Genomic DNA, 20178 nt, shown 5'->3' with positions numbered 1-20178 from the left:
ACATGCATTAGTGTTCGCATTTCTTCTCATTTCAGTTACATCTATTAAACAGTCCTTATCAAATTATTTCAGTTTTTTGTGTGTGTTCTTGCTGTGTTACTGATTATCCTTAATGCATAGGAGTAACAGCTGCGCTCATCAAAAACATGCAGCAAGTGTTACACCAGACCATCCCTGACAAGAGAACTTGGCACATTGTTTTAATACTGTCTTTCTGGTTTAAGACATAACAGCTCCATTCTCAGGCAATGTTCCCTCTAATCCCTCCCCCCTGCCATTCATGTGCGGAATAAATTTTGTTATATGCACTGAGGCATATGCGTATGTGCACCACCAGTAGAAAAATAAGCTGCTGGCCATGAGCACTCTGCTAATCAGCAGGACAGCATCTGAATCTCTTCTGGGTGGCTGCCCAAGTGCTCAGCTTACAGGGAACATCGTTCTTGGGCCTAACTCTGTCCCTACGCTCTTAAAAACACATGCAGATAAGGTTTTAAGCACCACATATGAAGACAATCATGAATGCCTCCAACTTATCAGAGTAGGGTCTCATGACCTTACATAACAGAACTGGTTGATCTTGTTTTCCAAAAAAAAAAATCACAGTTAATGCATTACTTCAAAAAGCAATTTTATTCAAATCCACTTGTAATCTTCATCTCTCTCGATGTACTATCTTCTGTCAGATAGTATTTCAGAACATAATATTTCTTGAGGCTTTATCAGCCAAATGAAAGCCATTTAAACAAGATTCATAAATAATACGTATAGTTTCTCATTTTCCCTCATTAACCTACGAACTACAACAGACACTGCAATATAGCAAATAAAGAGACTGAAGTAAAGTATTGAAAGTAAAGTTTGTACTAAATTATAGGATACTAACTACTAAATTCACTCCCCCTCTCCTCCTATCAGCAGCTAAATTCCTTCTTAATTTTGAAGGTAAAACCGTTCTTATTCCTTCTCAAAGCTTTGGGAACGTATTCTGGCTGATAAACTTGACAAGGGCTCTAGCAGTCACCTTGAACCTGAGCGCCACTATCCAGTTCCAAAACTTCCCTAAAACAGCAATGGTACAACAAAGGTGCTGTATGTTTCAGATAAGAGCTCAAGATATTTCCAGCTGAAGAGAGAAACACCCAGCCGCTTTTCTGCTCCTGTTACTAAGTTAGAAGCTGGCGCCTGTAAGCATAATTTGTAGGCGAGGTGTGAATGAAGCTTCTCGGATTGCATATTAAAAGCCATTAAAATTAAGAAATCTGTCATGGGCTTTAACTCCACTGGAAGAAGTTACATTAACAGTCATTGCTAGGGCCTCCATCTCCTGCCTCACCCGAGGAATAAACTAGGGGCTGAATTTTCAGGCTGACTTGGCTAGCTGTGCCAAGACGAGAGATGTTAAAAATCATTTCATACAGTACCCCTGTAACTGCTAAAAATCTCAGCGATTACATGTGCTGCGGGCTTTGCGGTAGAAGTCTCCCTCGGAGCGGGGCTGCCAGCCCCTGCCCGCCTGGCTCCTGAGGAGGTGGCTTCACGGTCACGGAAAAACCTCCTCCCTGGGAACAGCAGGCAGCCCCTGGCGGAGGCAGCAAAGCCGTTCCCCTGGGAGCCAGCTGAGTTTTACCGATACCATTAACCGATAAGCATCAGGCTTATTGGTCAAACAGTTAATCAATTAAACTCTACCATCCCTAGCCTAGACAGCATTTAGGCATCCAAAGTGAAATAGGTACGGTGCAAACATGCAAATCCTGCGAGTCCTGCAGAAACTAGGGATGTTAAATATTGGTTGGTCGAATAGTCGATTAGCCTCATGAATTATCGGTCAGTCGACTATTCTATAGTCCCCGGGGGTGGGGCCAGCAGCCAATGCACTCCGGCCCCAATCCCGAGGAGCCCCCTACCACCTGCGCTTCTGCCTCTATCATGGGGTGCCAGGCGGGAACTGGTCCACAAGAGGAGCCAGTTTAAAAACCAGCTCTGAAGCAGAGGCAGCAGCACAGGGGGGCAGCAGCCCCTGTCCAGAGGAGGGGCTGGACTCCCAGACCTGGCACGAGCTGGAACTGAACCAGCCTGCCTACCCACCAGACTCCCAATACAATATAAATGCAGAGCGGCAGCGGAGGTAGGCCCCGGACCCAGTGCGAACCAGGACTGAGCTGGGCTGCTGGCCAGCCTGCTAAAAAATGTACTGGCAGGTTGGGGGGGAAGGACATGCATGCAGCCTATAGCATTAGCTTATCGGTTAACCAGTTAATCGACTGTACTGTCACGTCTCTAGCAGAAGAAACACGTTCGAACTCTGGATGGCTGCACCTGGTCTGGCCCCCAAAGAACTCACGTTGTGTTTTTCACGCCTGTGCACTAACTTGCAAGCCTCCTGAGCAGCCATGTTTTAGTGAACAGGCTACCTCCCAAGGTTTCCCTCGGATGAAAGGAGAAATAGCTCTCGAATGCAGAGGAAAAATGGCCTGTCACACAAGCAAAGGCATTTGTGCCCCAACAGGCTGAATCTAGGCACCTACTCTTGCCGGTTAAGCTAACCTGGTTGCACAAAGTTGAACACCTAAATGTAGCGCGACCTGATTGCAGTGCTATTAACGGAGCAGTTACATGCATCAAGGTTTCTCGGCAGACACCCTTAGGCATCTCACAGCCAAGTGTCACCTCGCTCCTCTCTAAAACACCCAACAACTCCACCATCTCTCTGGGGTGGTCTTGCACATAGTGCTGGGCCTGCAAAGGGAGGACACAGTCCTGCCTGCTGTCCTCCTCTCGCACTGTTAGAAACACTGATACAAAGGGCTGGCTCGCCGGAAACACACAAAGCAATACCAATTGGAGACCACGTGCGGGCCCGCCAATGGCGAGTGGGGCACAGGGGCAATTGCCCTGGGATGTCAGCGTGCCTCTACAGAGACAGCAGAGTGCGGGGGGAGGCCGCTGCTGCCTGTCCCTTCCCCCCCACCCCACCCTGCTGCCTGATAGAATTGCCTCTAATCAGCAGGGCGGCACCTGAATCTCTCCTGGGTGGCCACCCAAGTGCTCGGCTTGCAGGGAACACCGTTCTCAGGCTTAACTTTTCTTCTATCAGAGACAGCAGCGTGTGGGGGGGGGGGGGGGGGGAGGAGAAGGGAACAGGGGAGGCTGCCGCAAAGCAGCCTCTGTCCATGGGGAGCTCGGGCCAACCACAGACAGGGGCTGCTGCCACCTCAATCAGGAGGCAGCAGCAGGGGGAGCTAGTCTGCATGGGAAGGGGGTTTTCAAATAGATTTAGAGGCAGCAGTGCAGGGTGGCAGGAGGCTCCCCGGGAGTGGGGAAGGGAGCACACTGACTGCTGACTATGGCGTGTAACTGCTAAAATTTGATGGGGTAACACGACTGTTCGACTACACGCGATCAAACGTCCCTACTGGGCAGCTCTGAGAGCTGAAGGAGGCGAAGGTGTCGTGTACTGGGCGACAGAGGGCTGGCTGCCTCTGGCTCCGCCCCTTCCGTCTGAAGCCCCGCCCCTTTTGGGTGTATAGACCTGGACGCCCCATCTTGCCTGGGGCCCGCAGAACGGGTTGGCTCCCCTGGCCATATGCGCTTTACTAGCAACAGCTATGAAACTATGTAGCCTGCTCTGTGTCAACGCTACTCCAGGGAGGCTAATGCCCAGAACAAGTTCCTCTCACACTTTTCTTTTATATCTATTTAGAGTGGTGGGTGAAATCAAAGAGCCTACATAGCAGCTGTGATCAACCGAAAGACACTGAAAAGAAAAGGGTGAAAAGCACAACCGGGAGCACGCCAGCATCCAAGCAAGAACACACGCAACTGAAGCGGAGGGTGAGGCCAATGAACCAAACCAAGGGCGAGGCATAAACTGAGGGAGAAAAGCAGCAGCACTCTCTGAATTCGTTTGGCACAAACACCTACGGCCAACTCTCAAGCAGCAGGACGCAAGGGGTGCCAGTAGAGGTCGTAGCAGCCTTGCCCCAAGCAACTCATTGGAGAAGCAAGTGCGGAGCAGGAAAACGAGATGCACACACCTTTTAAACGAGGAACCCGACTGACTTGTTTCTCTGACATGTGAGTTGCAGGTTTCTTTTTGAGTGCCTCTTGTTTTGCCATGGCCTGCACCATTCCCCCCGTCTCCTGTTGCACGGAAACACTTCCATCTGCCACGTCCTTTTTTAACCTATCGGGAAACGTGGCTGCTTCTAGTGGAGAAGCTGAGATTTCCCTCTCCCTTATTACGTTAGCTTCCACTTCCACTTGGTACATCCTTTCGGAGGGCTCCATCGGGACGACAGCATCATACACTTTCCCCGACAGCCACCGTTGAGTGTCATCTAGAGTCTCTGCCACTTTATGAGCTTCCCTGCCTTCTGCATCCACCTCTACAGCTTCCTCAGCCGCTGCTGGATGGGGAAATGCTTCAAGCATCGAGTCTTGTCGGCATAAGGAGGATGGTGAACCCTGCTGAACAGTTTCGTCAATGTCGCGGTCATCTTTTTCCTGCGCAGAGGCCTCTTCTTTCAATTTGCCGCTGGCATGTAAAGGAGATGGCCCCCCTTTGATACAGGAGCTGTCCCTTGGATCATACCCCACATCATCAACACCCAGGGGCGACTTTTCAAACCGAGTAGCAAGTGTCTCGCGATGGGACATTTCATCACTTGGACCGCTCCGAGAGAATTCAGAAACTGCGGATGTGGCAAAGTCATCGGCCAACATTTTCCTCGCTCCAGCATCCTCTTTGCCACCACGGTCCCAGGGCGCAGTAAACAAAGTGCTGGAGATTGCCTCTTGGCTTTCTTCAGAGGCTCTGAAGTCTTCACAGATACCCAGGGGCACAGGTATCGAGGTCTCAGCACTGGCAGGGATTTCTGCTGCCTGTTCTCCAGTCTCCATTTCATACAAGTGGACAAGAGTCTCCGGAAGAACCTCACCTGATTGTTTTTCTGGCTGAATCTCCCTTGCCGCATGCTCCTGACTTCCAAGTTCCACTCTCTCCCATGGCCTTGGGGAGCTCAGCTCCTCTGTGGGGGCGAAGAGGAAGGGTAGGATATCAAGTGTGGCACAGTTAGCATAGATACGTCAACGGAAAGTCATTCTTGCAACACAAAAAAAAAAAAACTTAAGAGACTTCTTGTAACCACTCCACGCTGCCATTTGCAGGAGCAAATTCAATTCTGCAACTTCTCTTGGCTTTAAAGGAATCTTGTCCCTGTCAATAGGCTTGAAACCAGAACCACTTTGCTTTGGTGATATACACTGAATCATCCATCATCTCTGCCTGCCTGCGCCCTTGCTGGGAAGAGGCAGGGTACCAACATACACATGGGATTTGCCGTAGCTGATCATGTTATCCTGTCTCCCATGCTGAAAACTCCCTCCTGCCTCAGTAATATGCTGGTGGGCAATCCGTTATGTTCTGTGCACCCCGTGGGTAGATTCTCTCCCAGCAGAGCATGCCCAAAAGGCCAGCCTTGGCTATCATTCTCTTTGCTGGCATAACTGCAGGATTTTGTAGGCCACAAAACCATCCAGTCTCTCTCATGTTACAGCGCTGGACAATGGCAGTGAAGCTCACAGGCTGGCCACACGGCAAATTAAACGTTAGTTGCTTCCATCGGTCCAAAATAATGGTGGGTTGTGCAGCCATGTGCTCACGCAGCACGGGCCAGAATGTAAGGGGACAGATATTCTCCTCTGCCCAAGGTTACAAATGAATTTAAATCCGCCCCACAGCTCCTCTTCTTCTAACACCTCTCAGCCTCCCAGAATTCTACCCATCTTCCCTTCTCTAGACCACGTCTTCCTCTGCTACGTTCTCGACAGAGCGGCTCGGGTATTCTCGTTCAGTAGCCTGTCTGCATCATCAGAACCCCGGGTGTAGGTGGAGAGGATGGATGGCACAACAGAAACACCTGCCTGCGACTGCAAACAAACTGCGAGTCTGTATGTTCCGCCCACGCGCACGAGTCATCAGTACCACAACACTGCACATCCGCTCTGGAGCAGCGGGTGGTAGAATGTTCAACACACAGAACTTACAGTCACAGATGCAAAGATTTTAAGGCCAGAGGGGAACATCTGTGATTACTTAACCCAGGTCTCTACTACACACCTATCCTGGTATAACCACGTTGTTCAGGCAGTGAAGAATCCACATCCGAGTGGCGTAGTTATATTTACCTAACCCCCCGTGTAGATAGCACCAGGTCGACAGGAGTACATCTCCAGGTGACACAGTTATTGCCTCTTGGGGAGATGGAGTAACTCTGCCAATGGGAGCAGCTCTCCATGAACGCGCTAGAGGCGCAATGGTACTGGTGCAGGGGCGACGCTGTAGCACTACACCTGAAGACATGCTCCCAGCCTGACCTCCGGCATGACACAGACCAGAGAATTGCATGCATCAAGCTCATACCTTGCAGTGATGGAAAATCCACCACACCCTGAGGTAAATTGTTTCAATGGTTAATTAAAAACACGTGGCTTATTTCTACTTAGGCTCCTAGCCACGAGGTCTTTCCATGACTTTTCTAATCAAAACCGAGGTTAGGGACGCTTTTGTACTAAAATCAAAAGCATCCTTTCAATAAAAAGCAAACCGTAGAGAGAAAATTTAAAAAATGGGATACGTTTTTTAAAAATTGCAACTGAATTGGCCTTTTATCTGCATAAATCTTATGGAAAATCATTGCAGAGTCCTCAAATTCATGATCCAAGAAAGACCTAAATTTGATACTAATTGGCACCTGGCAATAAATCTGTTATCAGGCCACAGTGCGCTCCTTTAATAACCAAACGGTATTCCCTGGCACCAGTATGCTAACCAGCAAAGCTCAGAGGTGAATGGAACATACCACTAGCCCAGCCAAAGGAGAGATGTGGCCACTACATTCAATACAGTATCTACATTCCCAAAATGCATTTGTTGCTCTCAATACAGACCGAGGGCGAGACGTGATCAAAGGAGTTTGTAACATTTGAAATAAGGTTAAAAATCTGTAGATTTAAAAAGGCAGCCTCTCCCATGGAGTGTGTCTCAAGTTTCTACTACTCTTCCTCCTTCATGCTGAAGAGCAAGCTTTCAAATTCCACAGCCCCCTGCCCAAAGCAGAACCAACCCCAACTAAATCATCCCAGCCAGGGCTTTGTCAAGCCAGGACTTAAAGCCCTCTAGAGATGGAGATTCCACCCCCTCCCTAGGGAACCCATTCAAGTGCTTCCCCACCCTTCTAGTGAAATAGTTTTTCCTAATATCCAACCTAGACCTCTCCCTCTGTAACTTGAGACCATTGCTCCTCTGTCATCTGTCTCCTCTGAGAACGGCCTCTCTCCATCCTCTTTGGAAGAAGTTTAAACAAACATCTTGTGAAAAAGAACTAGCCAGAGCTGGACAGAATGGGCAGATATCTACAACTCTTCCATCACATCTCTGATACTGACTTCAAGCTTGACCTACAGCACCCTCTGCCATTTTAAGCCTCGTTCAGTTGACCACAAGAACTGCCAATCACAGAAGTGCATGATGACCCTGTTACACAGTTATGGGCAAATTTCTGTAGGAAGTAGGGTAAGAATAACTAAACTCGTTTACTTGGAAGCTGAAGATGCAAACTGGCCGGAGGTCAGGCCTGAGTTGAAAAGATACAGGAAAAATACCGACTTTTTAAACATCACTAAGTTTGAAAATACTTCTCTCAGCTTCCACAAGTTGTTGGCAAGTCTGAGAGTAGCAGCAGGCAGCGAGTAGAAAGGACCCACACCAAACAGACGGAGAAATTTATTTCACCTGAATGCCGCCGAGAAAACGATCTTCTGGAATGGGATTTACTTCACTTTATAAATGGAGCATTGTGTAAATGGAACAAGACAGAGAGCGGGAGCATGTTCCGCTTTCTGCACTTGCTGTTTCATTAGATGAAATGGACGTTTTGAAAGTACTCCAAGCCCTGGGCTCATGTTGCTCCCTCTGGATGCAGAGTTAGACCAACACTGGGCACTTTGGAAAATCCTACTCTGAAGTTTTTAGTTGCGTCTAAACTCAGCAAAGTCAAAAATCACCCTTTTGAGCCTGAGTCCTGGGAGCTAGCTGCTTCCCACATTACAGGGATTGTTTCCAAGCCCAGTGAAGCGGATACCCAGTTGTGCTCTGCGTACCCACACTACACTGCATGGTGGCTAGCTTTGTTCTGTTCTGTGTAACGGAGGCTGACGAGAATACCCTCAGCACTTCAAAAGTACCCAACGAGTAGTTTGGGGAGAAGGTCAAACCAGACTTCCAGGGGGTGCCGTGTCAGGGATGTTAAATATCGGTTAATTGAACAGTCAAGTAACTAGGGTTGCCAGGTGTCTGGTTTTGAACCGGACAATCCAGTATTTGAGCTCTCTGTTCGGGAAACAAATTGAGAAAATAGAAATGAGAAAATAGAAATGTCCACTATTTTCTAAATAAGATGTAATGCAGATTGTGATGTAATGTCAAGTGTGTGTGGTATTTTTGTTGAAACCATCTGACAACCCTACAAATAACCTCATGAATTCTTACTGGTTAGTCAACTATTCGGTCGTCCCTGGGGGTGGGGCCGGCAGCAGCGCGGGGTGCCAGGCAGGCACTGGTCTATGAGGCAAGCCAGTATAAAAACCAGCTCCTTTTGTGGACCGTCTGCTTGTCGCCCTGTGCTGCTGCCTCTGATAAAGAGGCAGCAGGCCAGGGTGGCAGCAGCACATCAGGGCGGGGGGGGGGGGGGGCAGGGAAAGAGAATCTGAGCTTCGGGACCCAGCACAAGCTGGAAATGAGCCAGGCTGCCTGCCTGCCCAGCTCCCAATACACTTTAAATGCAGACCCGCAGTGGGGGTAGGGATCAGACCTGGCACAAGCCAGAACTGAGCCAGGCTACTGGCCTGCCTGCTAAAATATTTACTAGTTTTGGGGTGGGGAGAAGGTGTGTCATCTAGAGCATTAACCGATAAGCTTATCGGTTAATCGACTACACTATTATATTCCCAATCTGTGTCACCATTCAAGTAAAAAATTGGACATGGTGATTATAAAGCGAAATAATCCTTTTCCTTGGGGTCAGCACTGCAGGATTCCAGATCAGCCCCCGTCTCTCACTTCACAGGAGAGTGACACTTAGGTATATTGCAAAAGGCAACTGGTGCCTGCAGGGGAGGGGTGCAGGGAGGGCCACCCAGAGGGGCAGGGAGGAGAATGTGGGGGCACCCCATTTAACAATTTAAATGTTGGCAGGAGTATAAGGAGGTGGGTGCACCTCCCGAGTGCTACCACAAGTCACCTATGCCAGGGATGAAGTGTTCAGAGTACGAGAATCTCCTCTTGGCTGACTCGTATTGTCTCAAGTGTGTTTCGCAAGTGGATTCCTCTTTGTGTCTCAGAGCCCTCAACCATCTGCTGCTCCAGACAGAGAACAAAGACTCAGAACACGTGGCCATCTACAGAAGAACAGCAACGGATGAAAAGTTGTGGTGGGGTTACCCCTACATGAAAAACCGGGGAGATGCTGAAAGCATGTTGGCCATTCCTGGCTGGAGACAGGCAGCGGCAGGGAGAACAAATTAGCTGGTTGCAAGGCAAGGAAGGGGCATTGCAGAAGAAAAATCCCAAACCATCAGCACTTGCTATCTCGATGTTGGGTCAAAACTGGATTTCACTATTTCCCAGCTGCAAATATTCCACTGACCTTGAGCACGATCTCCTGCAGCCTGGTCCTCGAGGTTCGGAGTAGCTCCCACACCTGCTTCTTCAGCTAATTCAGTTAAATAAAGGGGGGGGGGGAGAGAGGGAGAGACAAAAATTAAATGTAAACGTCTGGCATGAAAAACACACGTGACTGCCTACTGAGCCTGTTCCTCAGCCGAGGTGCAGGATAGGCAGCACTATGCTGTATCTGAAGGCAGCTCACGTAACCGCAGCTGATTTACGCACAGGGACTAGATCAGAACAGTAACCGAGTTAGTCTGTAACTAGAAAAATTTAAACAACAAATAGTCTAGCAGCACCTTAAAGACTAACAAAACATGTAGATCAGTGTTTCTCAACCAGTGGTACGAGTACCCTTAAGGGTACTCGAGAGAAGTCTGGGGGGTACAATCACACAACTGAAGTTTGGAGAAAACGGAATTGTTGTTTTAAGTTTTACAGCACTTCATTATTTTTGTACCTTTTACACCCAAAAATGTCATTGCCCACTGGGCTACGATTAAGTTGTTTAAACAAATGTGTTGCAATGGTAGAAAAAAAATTGCGTGTCTGAAATCTGTAGGCACTGGGGGTACTTATAATTTTTTTTAAAGGGGTACTTTATAAACAAAAGGTTGAAAAACACTGATGTCGATGGTATCATGAGCTTTTGTGGACACAGCCCACTTCTTCAGATGACTGGACTATTAAAAGTCCATACCCAACAACATCAGCCACAACACCAGGGGCTCATCTACCTGCACATCCTCTACTGTGATCTATGCCATCAAATGCCAGCAATGCCCCACTGCCATGTATATTGGCCAAACTGGACAGTCTCTACGGGAAAGAATTAATGGACACAAATCAGATACCCGAAAAGGCGACACAAAGAAACTTGCTGGAGAACACTTTAACCTGCCCAGGCACTCATTAACGGATCTCCGAGTCACCGAGTTGTTTTGGGCCAATTCCACCAGCCAAACACACAGGGAAGGGTTGGAATCCAGTCATCTTGGATGACAGAGACCACTTCAAAGAAAAGAGCAGGAAGCTGTTGTGGGCAATTAAGGAATGGCCTTGCCAAAGGCTGGTATGAGGACTGAGATGCCTTTTTTAGTCCCTAGGGTGGATGTTATCTACAAAAACATTACTACTGCCAACAGGCGAACTATAATTAAGTGTTCAGTACTAACGAGCTCAGATGCACTAATCCTACATCTAAAAGGTGTAGCTATGGGACAGCCACTAAGTGCCATCTCATTACCCCAAGGTATAGAAAGGAACTGAGAGGTGGTCTGAGGCCCTTAGGGAGGCAGGGCATAGCAGGGGGGTGGGCACACATTTTGGTGTGAGGGCCACATCAGGGCTCAGACTGTATGGAGGGCTGGGTTTGGGAGGCTAGGGGAAGCATGGCCCTGCTTCCTATCCCCTGACCATCCTCCCACTCCTAAATCACCCACCTCCTACCCACCTCCCTGCACCCCATCCCCCAGAACTTTCCTGCCTAGCCAAAGACCCGGCTCCCTAACCACCATCCCCAGAACTCCCTCCCTCCTATCCAACCCCGCCCCCGCTCCCCACCCCCAACCACTCCCCCGAGAGCCCTCCCTGCTCCCCACCCTAACCACGCCACTTGGAGCACTAGGTTTGGTGATACTACAGCTGCACCGCCCAGCCAGAGCTCACAGCTGTGCTGCCCGGAGCGCATGTGAGCACATACGGCGGATTTGAAATTAATTTAGGGCTGTAGAAATAAAAAGAAAAACTGCAATGGTCGCAATAGCAATATCTAGAATTATAATCCCGAATAGCAGTGTTGACATTTTGGTTGACTATTTTCTCAAGGGAAATATATATATTACGTCTCATTTCAGTTTCCAGTGTGGGCGGGACTTGAACACACCACCCTGCCTTTATAAAAAAGGTCAAAACATTAGATTACATGAGAGCAGGGCTACTCAATATGTGACCCCCCCAGTCCACGGTGCGGTTTGGGTTACGCAGGGCTCAAAACATGGCCTGTGGTTGGGAGCCAAAACAAAGAAGGAGTCAATATAATGGTCTTCTGTTGATATGCATTTTAGTAGTTGAATTCCTGAACTGACATTGCTCATTAAACATACTGTCATATGGGTGGAAATCAGGTAAATATTGCATTTTATTAATATCAGCAGAACTGACTTAAATGGAGCCTGTGTGTTGTGTAGTCTTGCCTTAATCTTTGTATTCATGCCCGCCAGTGTGAAAGAAGCTATTTGCATATATATGCAACCAAACTGCAGCAGGGGAGGTTTAGATTGGACATTAGGAAAAAATTCCTAACTGTCAGGGTGGTCAATTATTGGAATAAATTGCCAAGGGAGGTGATGGAATCTTCCTCTCTGGAGATATTTAAGAACAGGTTAGATAGACATCTGTCAGGGATGGTGTAGATGGAGCTTGGTCCTGCCTTGAGGGCGGGGGGCTGGACTCGATGACCTCTCGAGGTCCCTTCCAGTCCTATGATTCTATGATTCTATGAAACTTAAGTTGCGGCTCTTGGCACGTGCTGAGAGTATCACTGTGGCCTGCGGGGCTTCCGAAGTTAAGTAGCCCCGCAGAAGTGTGACAATAATGCAGAGTTGTAAACCTGAAATCAGAAATGTGCAGATTTTGCCACCAGACCCATGGGGCCAAGCTCCATTCTGCAGCAGAAGATGAACTTTGAAACAGTGGTGAGATTATTCAGTTTGGAACCACTGTGTCCAAAATTTGAAAAGGTACAGTCTATGTTTGCTCCACTGGCTGGATACCGATGTAATTATTTACCCAGTTTCCCCATTTAGGGCAGGTTTGAGCTAGTGTTTCCCAGCACACTGCTCTGGGAAACTGACAACGCTGCCAGCCACACTTTGACACTCGCTCTTCGTTCCCCAGAAGGCCATATGGTCGCTTCACCTGTAGTTCCTTCAGGGATCTCCATGTGCTGCCGAGCTGCAATGCGATCTTCATGTGCTCTCTCTTCCACTAAGGGCGCTGTGGCATCTGAAAACAAAATAGCTTTCACACAGCCGGACTGCAACAAAACCCCTTTGGGGGTCCAGGCTTTAAAACAAAAAAATAAAAAGCACTGAAGGATGCACTGCAGAAGGGAAAATCCTCAATGCTCAACCACCCGGTTTCCTTCCTATCTGCTGAGCAGGATGAAGTCGATACTTGTCATGTAAAGCACAAGCATAGTGCATGCACACACACAGAGATTCCATCTGTCAGACACGCAGTGCGTCCCCTCCTCTGCCACACAAGGTGCATGCCTCTGCGCATTACTAACCCATCCAAAAAATAAAACCACTCGACAACCAACACGGCCTGTTTAAAATACCCTCGTTTGCACATTCAGCAATGCTGCCTGCACAGAGGTGCTATTCAGGGCTGAGCTGGTGGCAACAGCCCAGAGTCCAGAAGTTTTACTATAATATACGTGCATCTTTCATTAACCACCTCAGCTGGGTGATGCCCACTAATTCATTCATCCCTGCTGGGACTCTCTCCCACGGCAAACCTCTGGCAAGTTTTCAAGTAGCAGATGGAAGTGCTTCTCTTCCCCCTCCCCCTCCCCCCGGTAAGTTTTTCCTCCTTAGGAAAACACTGTCCTGATGTGCAGGCCAGCGATATCCAGTCCTGAACCAGTTAGAATTTTGCAGGCCAGTCTCTTGCACCACTTCAGCTGGGAAGGAGAGCGGCACCACAATGGGGGACAGCTGTGCAGGTCACTAGACGGCAGCATTTGGAAACACAACAGCCCAGGTAGGAATAAAGTTTCTTTTAGTAAAGCGTAGAAACGTGTACTTTCCTCTCCTCTCAAGGCTCAGGACAGGAGCCTGCAAGGCAGCCGGGCATAACAAGCCGAGGAATAAACCCTCCACACATTACAAGTATCAGTACGTGTCTAGAACATTTCAAAATAAGGGTCTCTGAAAAACATGGCGACAGAATACACCGAGGAGCCGCATCACCATCCAACTTGTGCCCATGGCTTTGCATTATGCCACATCAGCATATTAGGCTCCCCCTCCCCCCCCACGTCTATTTTATATAACCAGATACCAAATTGTACTGTCCGGGTAGGTGTAGAAAGGAGGAAACCCAACAATGAGCAGCAGCTCTCTCTGGAATGCAGAGCACCAAGTAGGAGGAGAAGGTAATATGTTTGGCCAAGTTCACCGGTGCAAACGCTTGCCCTTCAGGAGCATGACCCATGGAATTGCGAATATCCATGATGAAAAAGCAACCCTCTGAAGTCTAGGTCAAATCCAGAAAAAAAAATTGCGATGCACTGCAGGGAACTTCTGTAACAAACAACAACTCTGCACCTTTGCATAGCACCTCTCGTCCAAAGGCCTCAAACATCTAGGGCCCTTTTCAACTACAGGCGGTCCCCGGGTTACGTACAAGATAGGGACTGTAGGTTTGTTCTTAAGTTGAATTTGTATGTAAGTCGGAACTGGCGTCCAGATTCATCCGCTGCTGAAACTGACCAGCGGCTGACTACAGGAAGCCTGAGGTAGAGTTGCTCTGCCCCTGGCTTCCTGGAATCAGCCGCTGGTCAGTTTCAGCAGCGGCTGACTTGGGGACGCCTGGGGCAGAGCAGCTGGGGTGCTGCCGGGTTGGTCCAGTAGCGCCGAGGAGCGGCTCTGCGGGACCAACCCAGCAGCGCCCCAGCTGCTCTACCCCAGGTGTCTGCGAGAAAAGCCTGGTCTGCTGGGAGGGGGCGGGGGGGCGCACTAGCTGTGCTCCCCCCCCGCCCCAGCAGACCAGGGAGACACGGGCGGCCGGACTGCCGAGACACGCCGCAGTCCCGCCACCCGCGTCCTCCACGGCTTTGCTCCACGTCTCCCTGGTCTGCTGGGGGGGAGGAGGGGGTGCCCTGGTCTCCCCAGCAGACCAGGGAGACGTGGAGCAAAGCCGCGGAGGACGCGGGCGGCGGGACCACGGTGCGTCTGGGCGGTTCCGCCGCCCGCGTCCTCTGCAGCTTTGCTCCACGTCTCCCTGGTCTGCTGGGGAACCCCCCAGCAGACCAGGGAGACGTGGAGCAGCTTTTCTCGCCGCGGAGGACACGGGCAGCGGGACCGCGGCGCGTCTGGGAGGTCCCGCCGCCCGCGTCCTCCGGGGCGAGAAAAGCCCTGTTCGTAAGTACAGATCCGACGTATATTCGCCCGTTTTACAAATAGGAAACTAAGGCCAAGGTAGAGTAGTGGTTTTCTAAAGTCATTAGAGTCCGGATCAGCTAGGTCCCAAGAAAACTCCTGGCCTGTACACAGGAGTTTCGGGAGGCGCGGGGGGGAGGAGGGGAGTTGCTTTTTTTGGTAAATGTGGACCACAATTTTTTTTAAATATAAAGGAGTTCAAAATAGTCCTGCAATGAGCGTGACAGAGAGAGGTTAATGAAACATTTGAGTGAAAACAGTGATTAGTAAAATGATTTTGTTGCAACACACTAAAAACGTACACCGTAATAAAGTTTTTATAGAAATTACCTACTGGGATCATGGCAGGCAGTCTAGCTGCCACGGCCCCCTCTGCTCACTCAGCCACCCCTGCCTGCTGCTCCTCTACCTGCTTGATGAGGCCAGCGCAGGGTGTGTGAGGACAAAGTTTCCAGCCAGCAGGGGCAGGCTCAGGCTGTTCCTCGCGGGTGGAGGGCACCTTTCCCCCAGCCCCACCTGCCCATCCCCCCACAACACAGTGTTCTCCCATCCCCCTAACACAGGGGCTCTCAAACTTTTTGGCTCGTGGCCCACCTGGCTCAATGCAAACCTCTCTGTGGACCACCAGTTGCTAATGGAAACTTGCCGTTAATTACATCATTACACCTGATTCATTTTGCTAGGGCTGCAGCTACGGAGAATGGTTGAATTTAAATTGAAGTGACTAAGCGCTTTAACTTTCTCATGTTAGTTTATCAAACGTCATTTTCAATAAAGTAAAATATTAATTTGTGTCCAACACAAAAGGTTCCCATGTTTTCTTTATTTACGGCAGGAGTGCGGGAACTTTTTTGGGTCAGGTGCCACAGACACCAAGAAAAATCAGTAGGGGACAAATGAGAAGCAAAATAAACCCTCCAAAAACCTCCAACTGGAACACTCTAGCCCCACCGGGGAGGGGGGGGAGTGGGGGGGGGAGGGAGAAGAGGATCTGGGTGGCAGGTGGGGTGCAGGAGGAGCTGAAGGTGCGAGGTAGGGTGCAGGAGCAAGCGGGGAGTAGAGTGTCTGGCCAGGGAGGAGGATGCACGAGCTGGCTGGGGATAAGGTATCTGGCTGGGTGTGTATGCAGGAGTGGGCTGGGAATGCGGAGTCTCAGCTGGGGGGCTGGATGAGGGGGCTGGGGGTGCAGGCACTTATTTGCCTTTGCGTCCTGCGCCAGTCTCAGGCATGGCCTTCCGCTTCTCCCATTGGTCAGATTCCAGCTGGGGAGGGGGGAGCGCTTCTTCCCCATGAGCTGGGATCTCTCCACAACCCCCACCCCACCCCACAGTGGGAAACCGACGCTGGCGCTCCAACCACGTGGGGGGGGAGGAGGAGAGAAGGCAAGACTGGAGCGCCAGTGCAGGCTCGCCACACTGGGACCGAGCTTGAGCCGCAGAGCCCTCCTCATGCTTACTTGGGGGATCATGGGGGTGCATTTGCACCCCCCCTGTGTATGGGCCTGAGTCCTCAGCAGGTTTCCCCAGCACCACTGATGCTGGAACATTTAAATGTCTGTAGGATATTAAAGACTGTAGGCCAGATTTTTAAATGTATTTACACAACAAACTCCCATTGGGAGGAACGGAGACACAAGACGCAACCAAAGTTTAACAATCCAGGTTGTATTAGCCTGAGAGAGGACCTGGACTGGATGCCTAGCTATACACTGGAACAGTTTAGAATACTGCTTGGTCTCTTGTTCGACTCCTGGCATTTCCATGTAAATATCTATTGGAAACCGAGAACACGTATTGGCTTGATGCAAATCCAACTCTTCCCGTCAAGCTACAGGTCTTCTACCAGGGAAAGACAATTAGAACACTCAGACGTTTTTCCTAATGATGTTTTTGGCACGCGTGTGTCTATTTCAGCATCTGCATTGCTTTGTGAACAGTTTAATAATGGCTTCCGCAGGCTGGCTAGGGCCCATTAACATTCATGGGGAGTTAGAGACACATGTCGGGGAGGAAATGACCCTTTCAGGATTGGCAACACCCAGCACACATCAATAGGCATGCTGGCTTGAGTGTGCAATTCTTGAAGGAGGAAATGGAATTGGAATTGATCCTCCAGGGGGTCTACGTTACAATTCTCCTTCGTGCTTATAAACTAACAAAGAGAATTTAGCTGGCAGCACAGGGACACTAGCAAGCCATGCTTCTTCAGGACCCCCCTTCAGAAAATGCTCTGGCTCATCTGTAAACAATGCCTAGAAACAGCACCAGCCATTCCAGCTTACAAACCTTCTGTAGTTGGAGTGCTCTTGGCGTCAGAGGCCTCGGATATGGGCTCATCTGATCCATCGTCAACAGGTATCTGCAGGGGATAGCCTGGAAAACACACCGTGAGCATTTAGAACAGGTTCTTGGCTATGTCTGTGTCATCTTACAGCATCAAAGCGTTTAAGTGCCAGCCACAGATTGAGTGATAGCACCAAAAAAAGCCCCTAGCAAAACCTGCTGAATAACGAATCCAGTGTAGAGCACAGCTAGATATAGCAAAACGTAAGAAGAAGGAAAAAAAAACAGTTTGAAAACAAAAACTCTTTCCTTGGAGACCACAGACATCAGATTACATCAATCTGAGTGAGTCACTGTAGCTCACATTGATGTTTCTAGTGCAGTGTAGCCTTTCTGAGAGCAGACTGCTGAACTGAGAGCTGCTTTTCCTCCGTTATTTACGTTTCTAAATCAATGCAAATTGGGAACTCGCTTGCAAGAAATTCTTCAGCATTTCAGGTGGATTGTCCTGCCAGGCCTTGGTTATAAGACATCATCTATCAGGATGCTAGAGCAAAATGCACAGGGACACGCTTTACTGGGAGTTCCACCAACTAACATGACACGAACTGGAGAAACCAATTAAACAACGATTCGAGCTAACACAAGCGAAGTTTCTTGGACTCTTTGCTACGTGAGAATTCAAACGCTGGTTGAATAAGCAGCCCAGCCCCTGAAGAGCCTGGAAGGGAGAAGAGTCTAGGAGCATACCACAAGCTTTGCCCGTAACAGAGGGAACCATTTGCCTGATGCAATGTATACCTCAGGGCAGAAATTTCTTGCTCCACATTAATGCAGCAATGGACACGCTCCATCCCTATGACTACACAGGTTTCTAAGCTAGTTTGTCAATATGCAGGAGATTTCTTGAAAATGTAGGCCTAAAATATAGGGCTCTTTTGGAGAAATCTTCTGCCTGTCTCCCACTTCCCCAGCTTTTCCCTTGGTTGCCCTGGCTCACTACCCAAGAGAAGGAACTTGGAAAAGTCTGTTTCACCTCTTTTCAATTTCCAAGTGTCCTTTACCTTTTTCTCAGGAGCAGCTAGATTCTACGGCCTTTTCCAGGTTTCACACACTCTACGGACTCAAGTGTTTTTTTTCCTATTGGAACTTGCCTTTGGATGCAAAAGAGAACCTAAGGCAGATGGGGATAATGATCATCGTCTAGACTGGCCTCGTGTTTAACAGGCAATAGGATCTCACCCAGTGATTCCTGCATCAAGCCCATAACTTCTGTTTGAGCTATAAAGCATCTGAGTGTATTGTACGTTTATCTCCAAGATGACAAAGCAACCCATTCACTGCATGTCGTCTCCACATCTAAGTAATTAACGAAATGGCCCCATTCCCCTAGACCAGGGGTGTCCAAACTTTTTTCAAAGAGGGCCAGATTTGAAGAAGTGAACATGCGTGAGGGCCGTCCCCGCACTCTCAGCCCCAAGGTGGAGGGCCCGCAGGGTCAGAGGTGGGCGGAGAGCGCAGGGCACGCCGGCCTCACGGCGGCCCGGGGGCAGGGCAAACCCGCAGCCAAGCGGGGGAGCGGGGCTGCGGACGTGCCCTACAGGGCAGGCTCTAGGACCACGGAGGCCATGGGCGGTGGCGGCGGCGGCGGGGCCGGAAGCTGGGCGCGCCAGTTCAAAAGAGCGCCGGGGAGCCAGGAGAGGGGGAGGAAGCGGGGGCCGTATTAAATCAGAACACGGGCCGCAATTGGCCCGCGGGCCGGACTTTGGACATGCCTGCCCTAGACCCTCGTTTCTTAAACTGTGTTCCGCAGAACACCAGTGTTCTGCGGAGAACTCACAGGTGTGCTGCGGCCGTTTGAAGAAAAAAAAGTGGCCACAAGAGCTGAGATGCAGCGGGTGGTGCAAAGAGGTGAGCGAGTGGTGACGAGGCTGGAAATGAGGTGGGATTACCCGCATTCCTCCTCCTGTGCTTCCGCGGAAAGGGCAGACGAGGCGAGCAAGTGATGATGCGGCAGAAACGAGGCAGAAACGAAGTGGGGGAAAGCTCCGTGCCTCAGCTGCATCCCTTGCCAGAGGAGCGTTGCAGGGCCAGCTCTGATTGGCTGTCTCTGCTGCTGCTCTGGGGATCCTGTCTGCCAGGGAAGAGAACTGCCCTAAAGCTGCCACCCCGACCGGGTATTTGCACCGCTGTCTTTAGCCCTTGCCTGTTACCCAGGACAGCTGAGGGGGGCCAGCACCTTCCACCCCCTTGCACAGACAAGATCCTTCCTTTCAATATTCTGTGTCAAAAATAACAGAGCCAGGGGCTAGAACTATTGAAGGACAAAACATTAAGCAGTAAGGGACCCACTATGAATTGGGGGGCACGGTAAGGCCCTCAGTGCCCCTAATGCTGGCATGGCTGCTATCAGTCAGCTGCTTGACATTAACCTGTGCTTGATAAGGTATTGAATTTATAATTTCCTCCAATATGAATAAACAGAGTAAATTACATTTCCCTATCAAAAAGACAGAAGTTTAGGGCAGTGAGAGAATATTGATGTCAGTAAAAGTGTTGAAGCAAAATGCAGGACAATGTAGCACTTTAAAGACTAACAAGATGGTTTATTAGATGATGAGCTTTCGTGGGCCAGACCCACTTCCTCAGATCAAATAGTGGAAGAAAGTAGTCACAACGATATATACCAAAGGATACAATTAAAAAAAATGAACAAATATGAAAAGGACAAATCACATTGCAGAATAGAACGGGGATGCGGGGGGGTGGGAAGGGGGAGGAAGGAAGGTAAGTGTCTGTGAATTGCTGATATTAAAGGTAGGGAGAGTGGGATGTTTGTGAGTTAATGGTATTACAGGTGATAATTGGGGAAACTGTCTTGGTAATGGGTGAGAAAGTTCAAATTCTTGTTAAGTCCTTGTTGGCAAGTGTCGAATTTTAACATGAATGACAGTTCAGAGGATTCCCTTTCAAGTGCGGATGTAAAAGGTCTTTGTAG

General features: G+C 49.5%; 1 protein-coding gene across 22 annotated transcripts in view; it reads right to left on the bottom strand.

Annotated features, from left to right (window-relative positions):
• MAPT (microtubule associated protein tau) overlaps positions 1–20178 on the bottom strand; it is a 91801-nt gene that overhangs the window by 23908 nt on the left and 47715 nt on the right. For 8 of the 22 annotated variants that reach the window (XR_012898004.2, XM_075911140.2, XM_075911143.2 and 5 more), the window contains exon 1: positions 4041–4937. Coding sequence is in view for 21 of the 22 variants with exons in the window: in XM_075911140.2 (XP_075767255.2) it covers positions 4041–4905 (865 nt within the window). In the remaining variant the exon portion in view is untranslated. The other 14 variants (XM_075911162.2, XM_075911154.2, XM_075911149.2 and 11 more) reach the window with 5 other exon arrangements.

Source organism: Pelodiscus sinensis, chromosome 29 (genome assembly GCF_052426305.1).
Source record: "Pelodiscus sinensis isolate ZL-2025 chromosome 29, ASM5242630v1, whole genome shotgun sequence".
NCBI classification, from domain to species: Eukaryota; Metazoa; Chordata; order Testudines; family Trionychidae; genus Pelodiscus; species Pelodiscus sinensis.
Note: the sequence above shows the minus strand (reverse complement) of the source record. Positions and strands in the feature narration are given on the sequence as shown.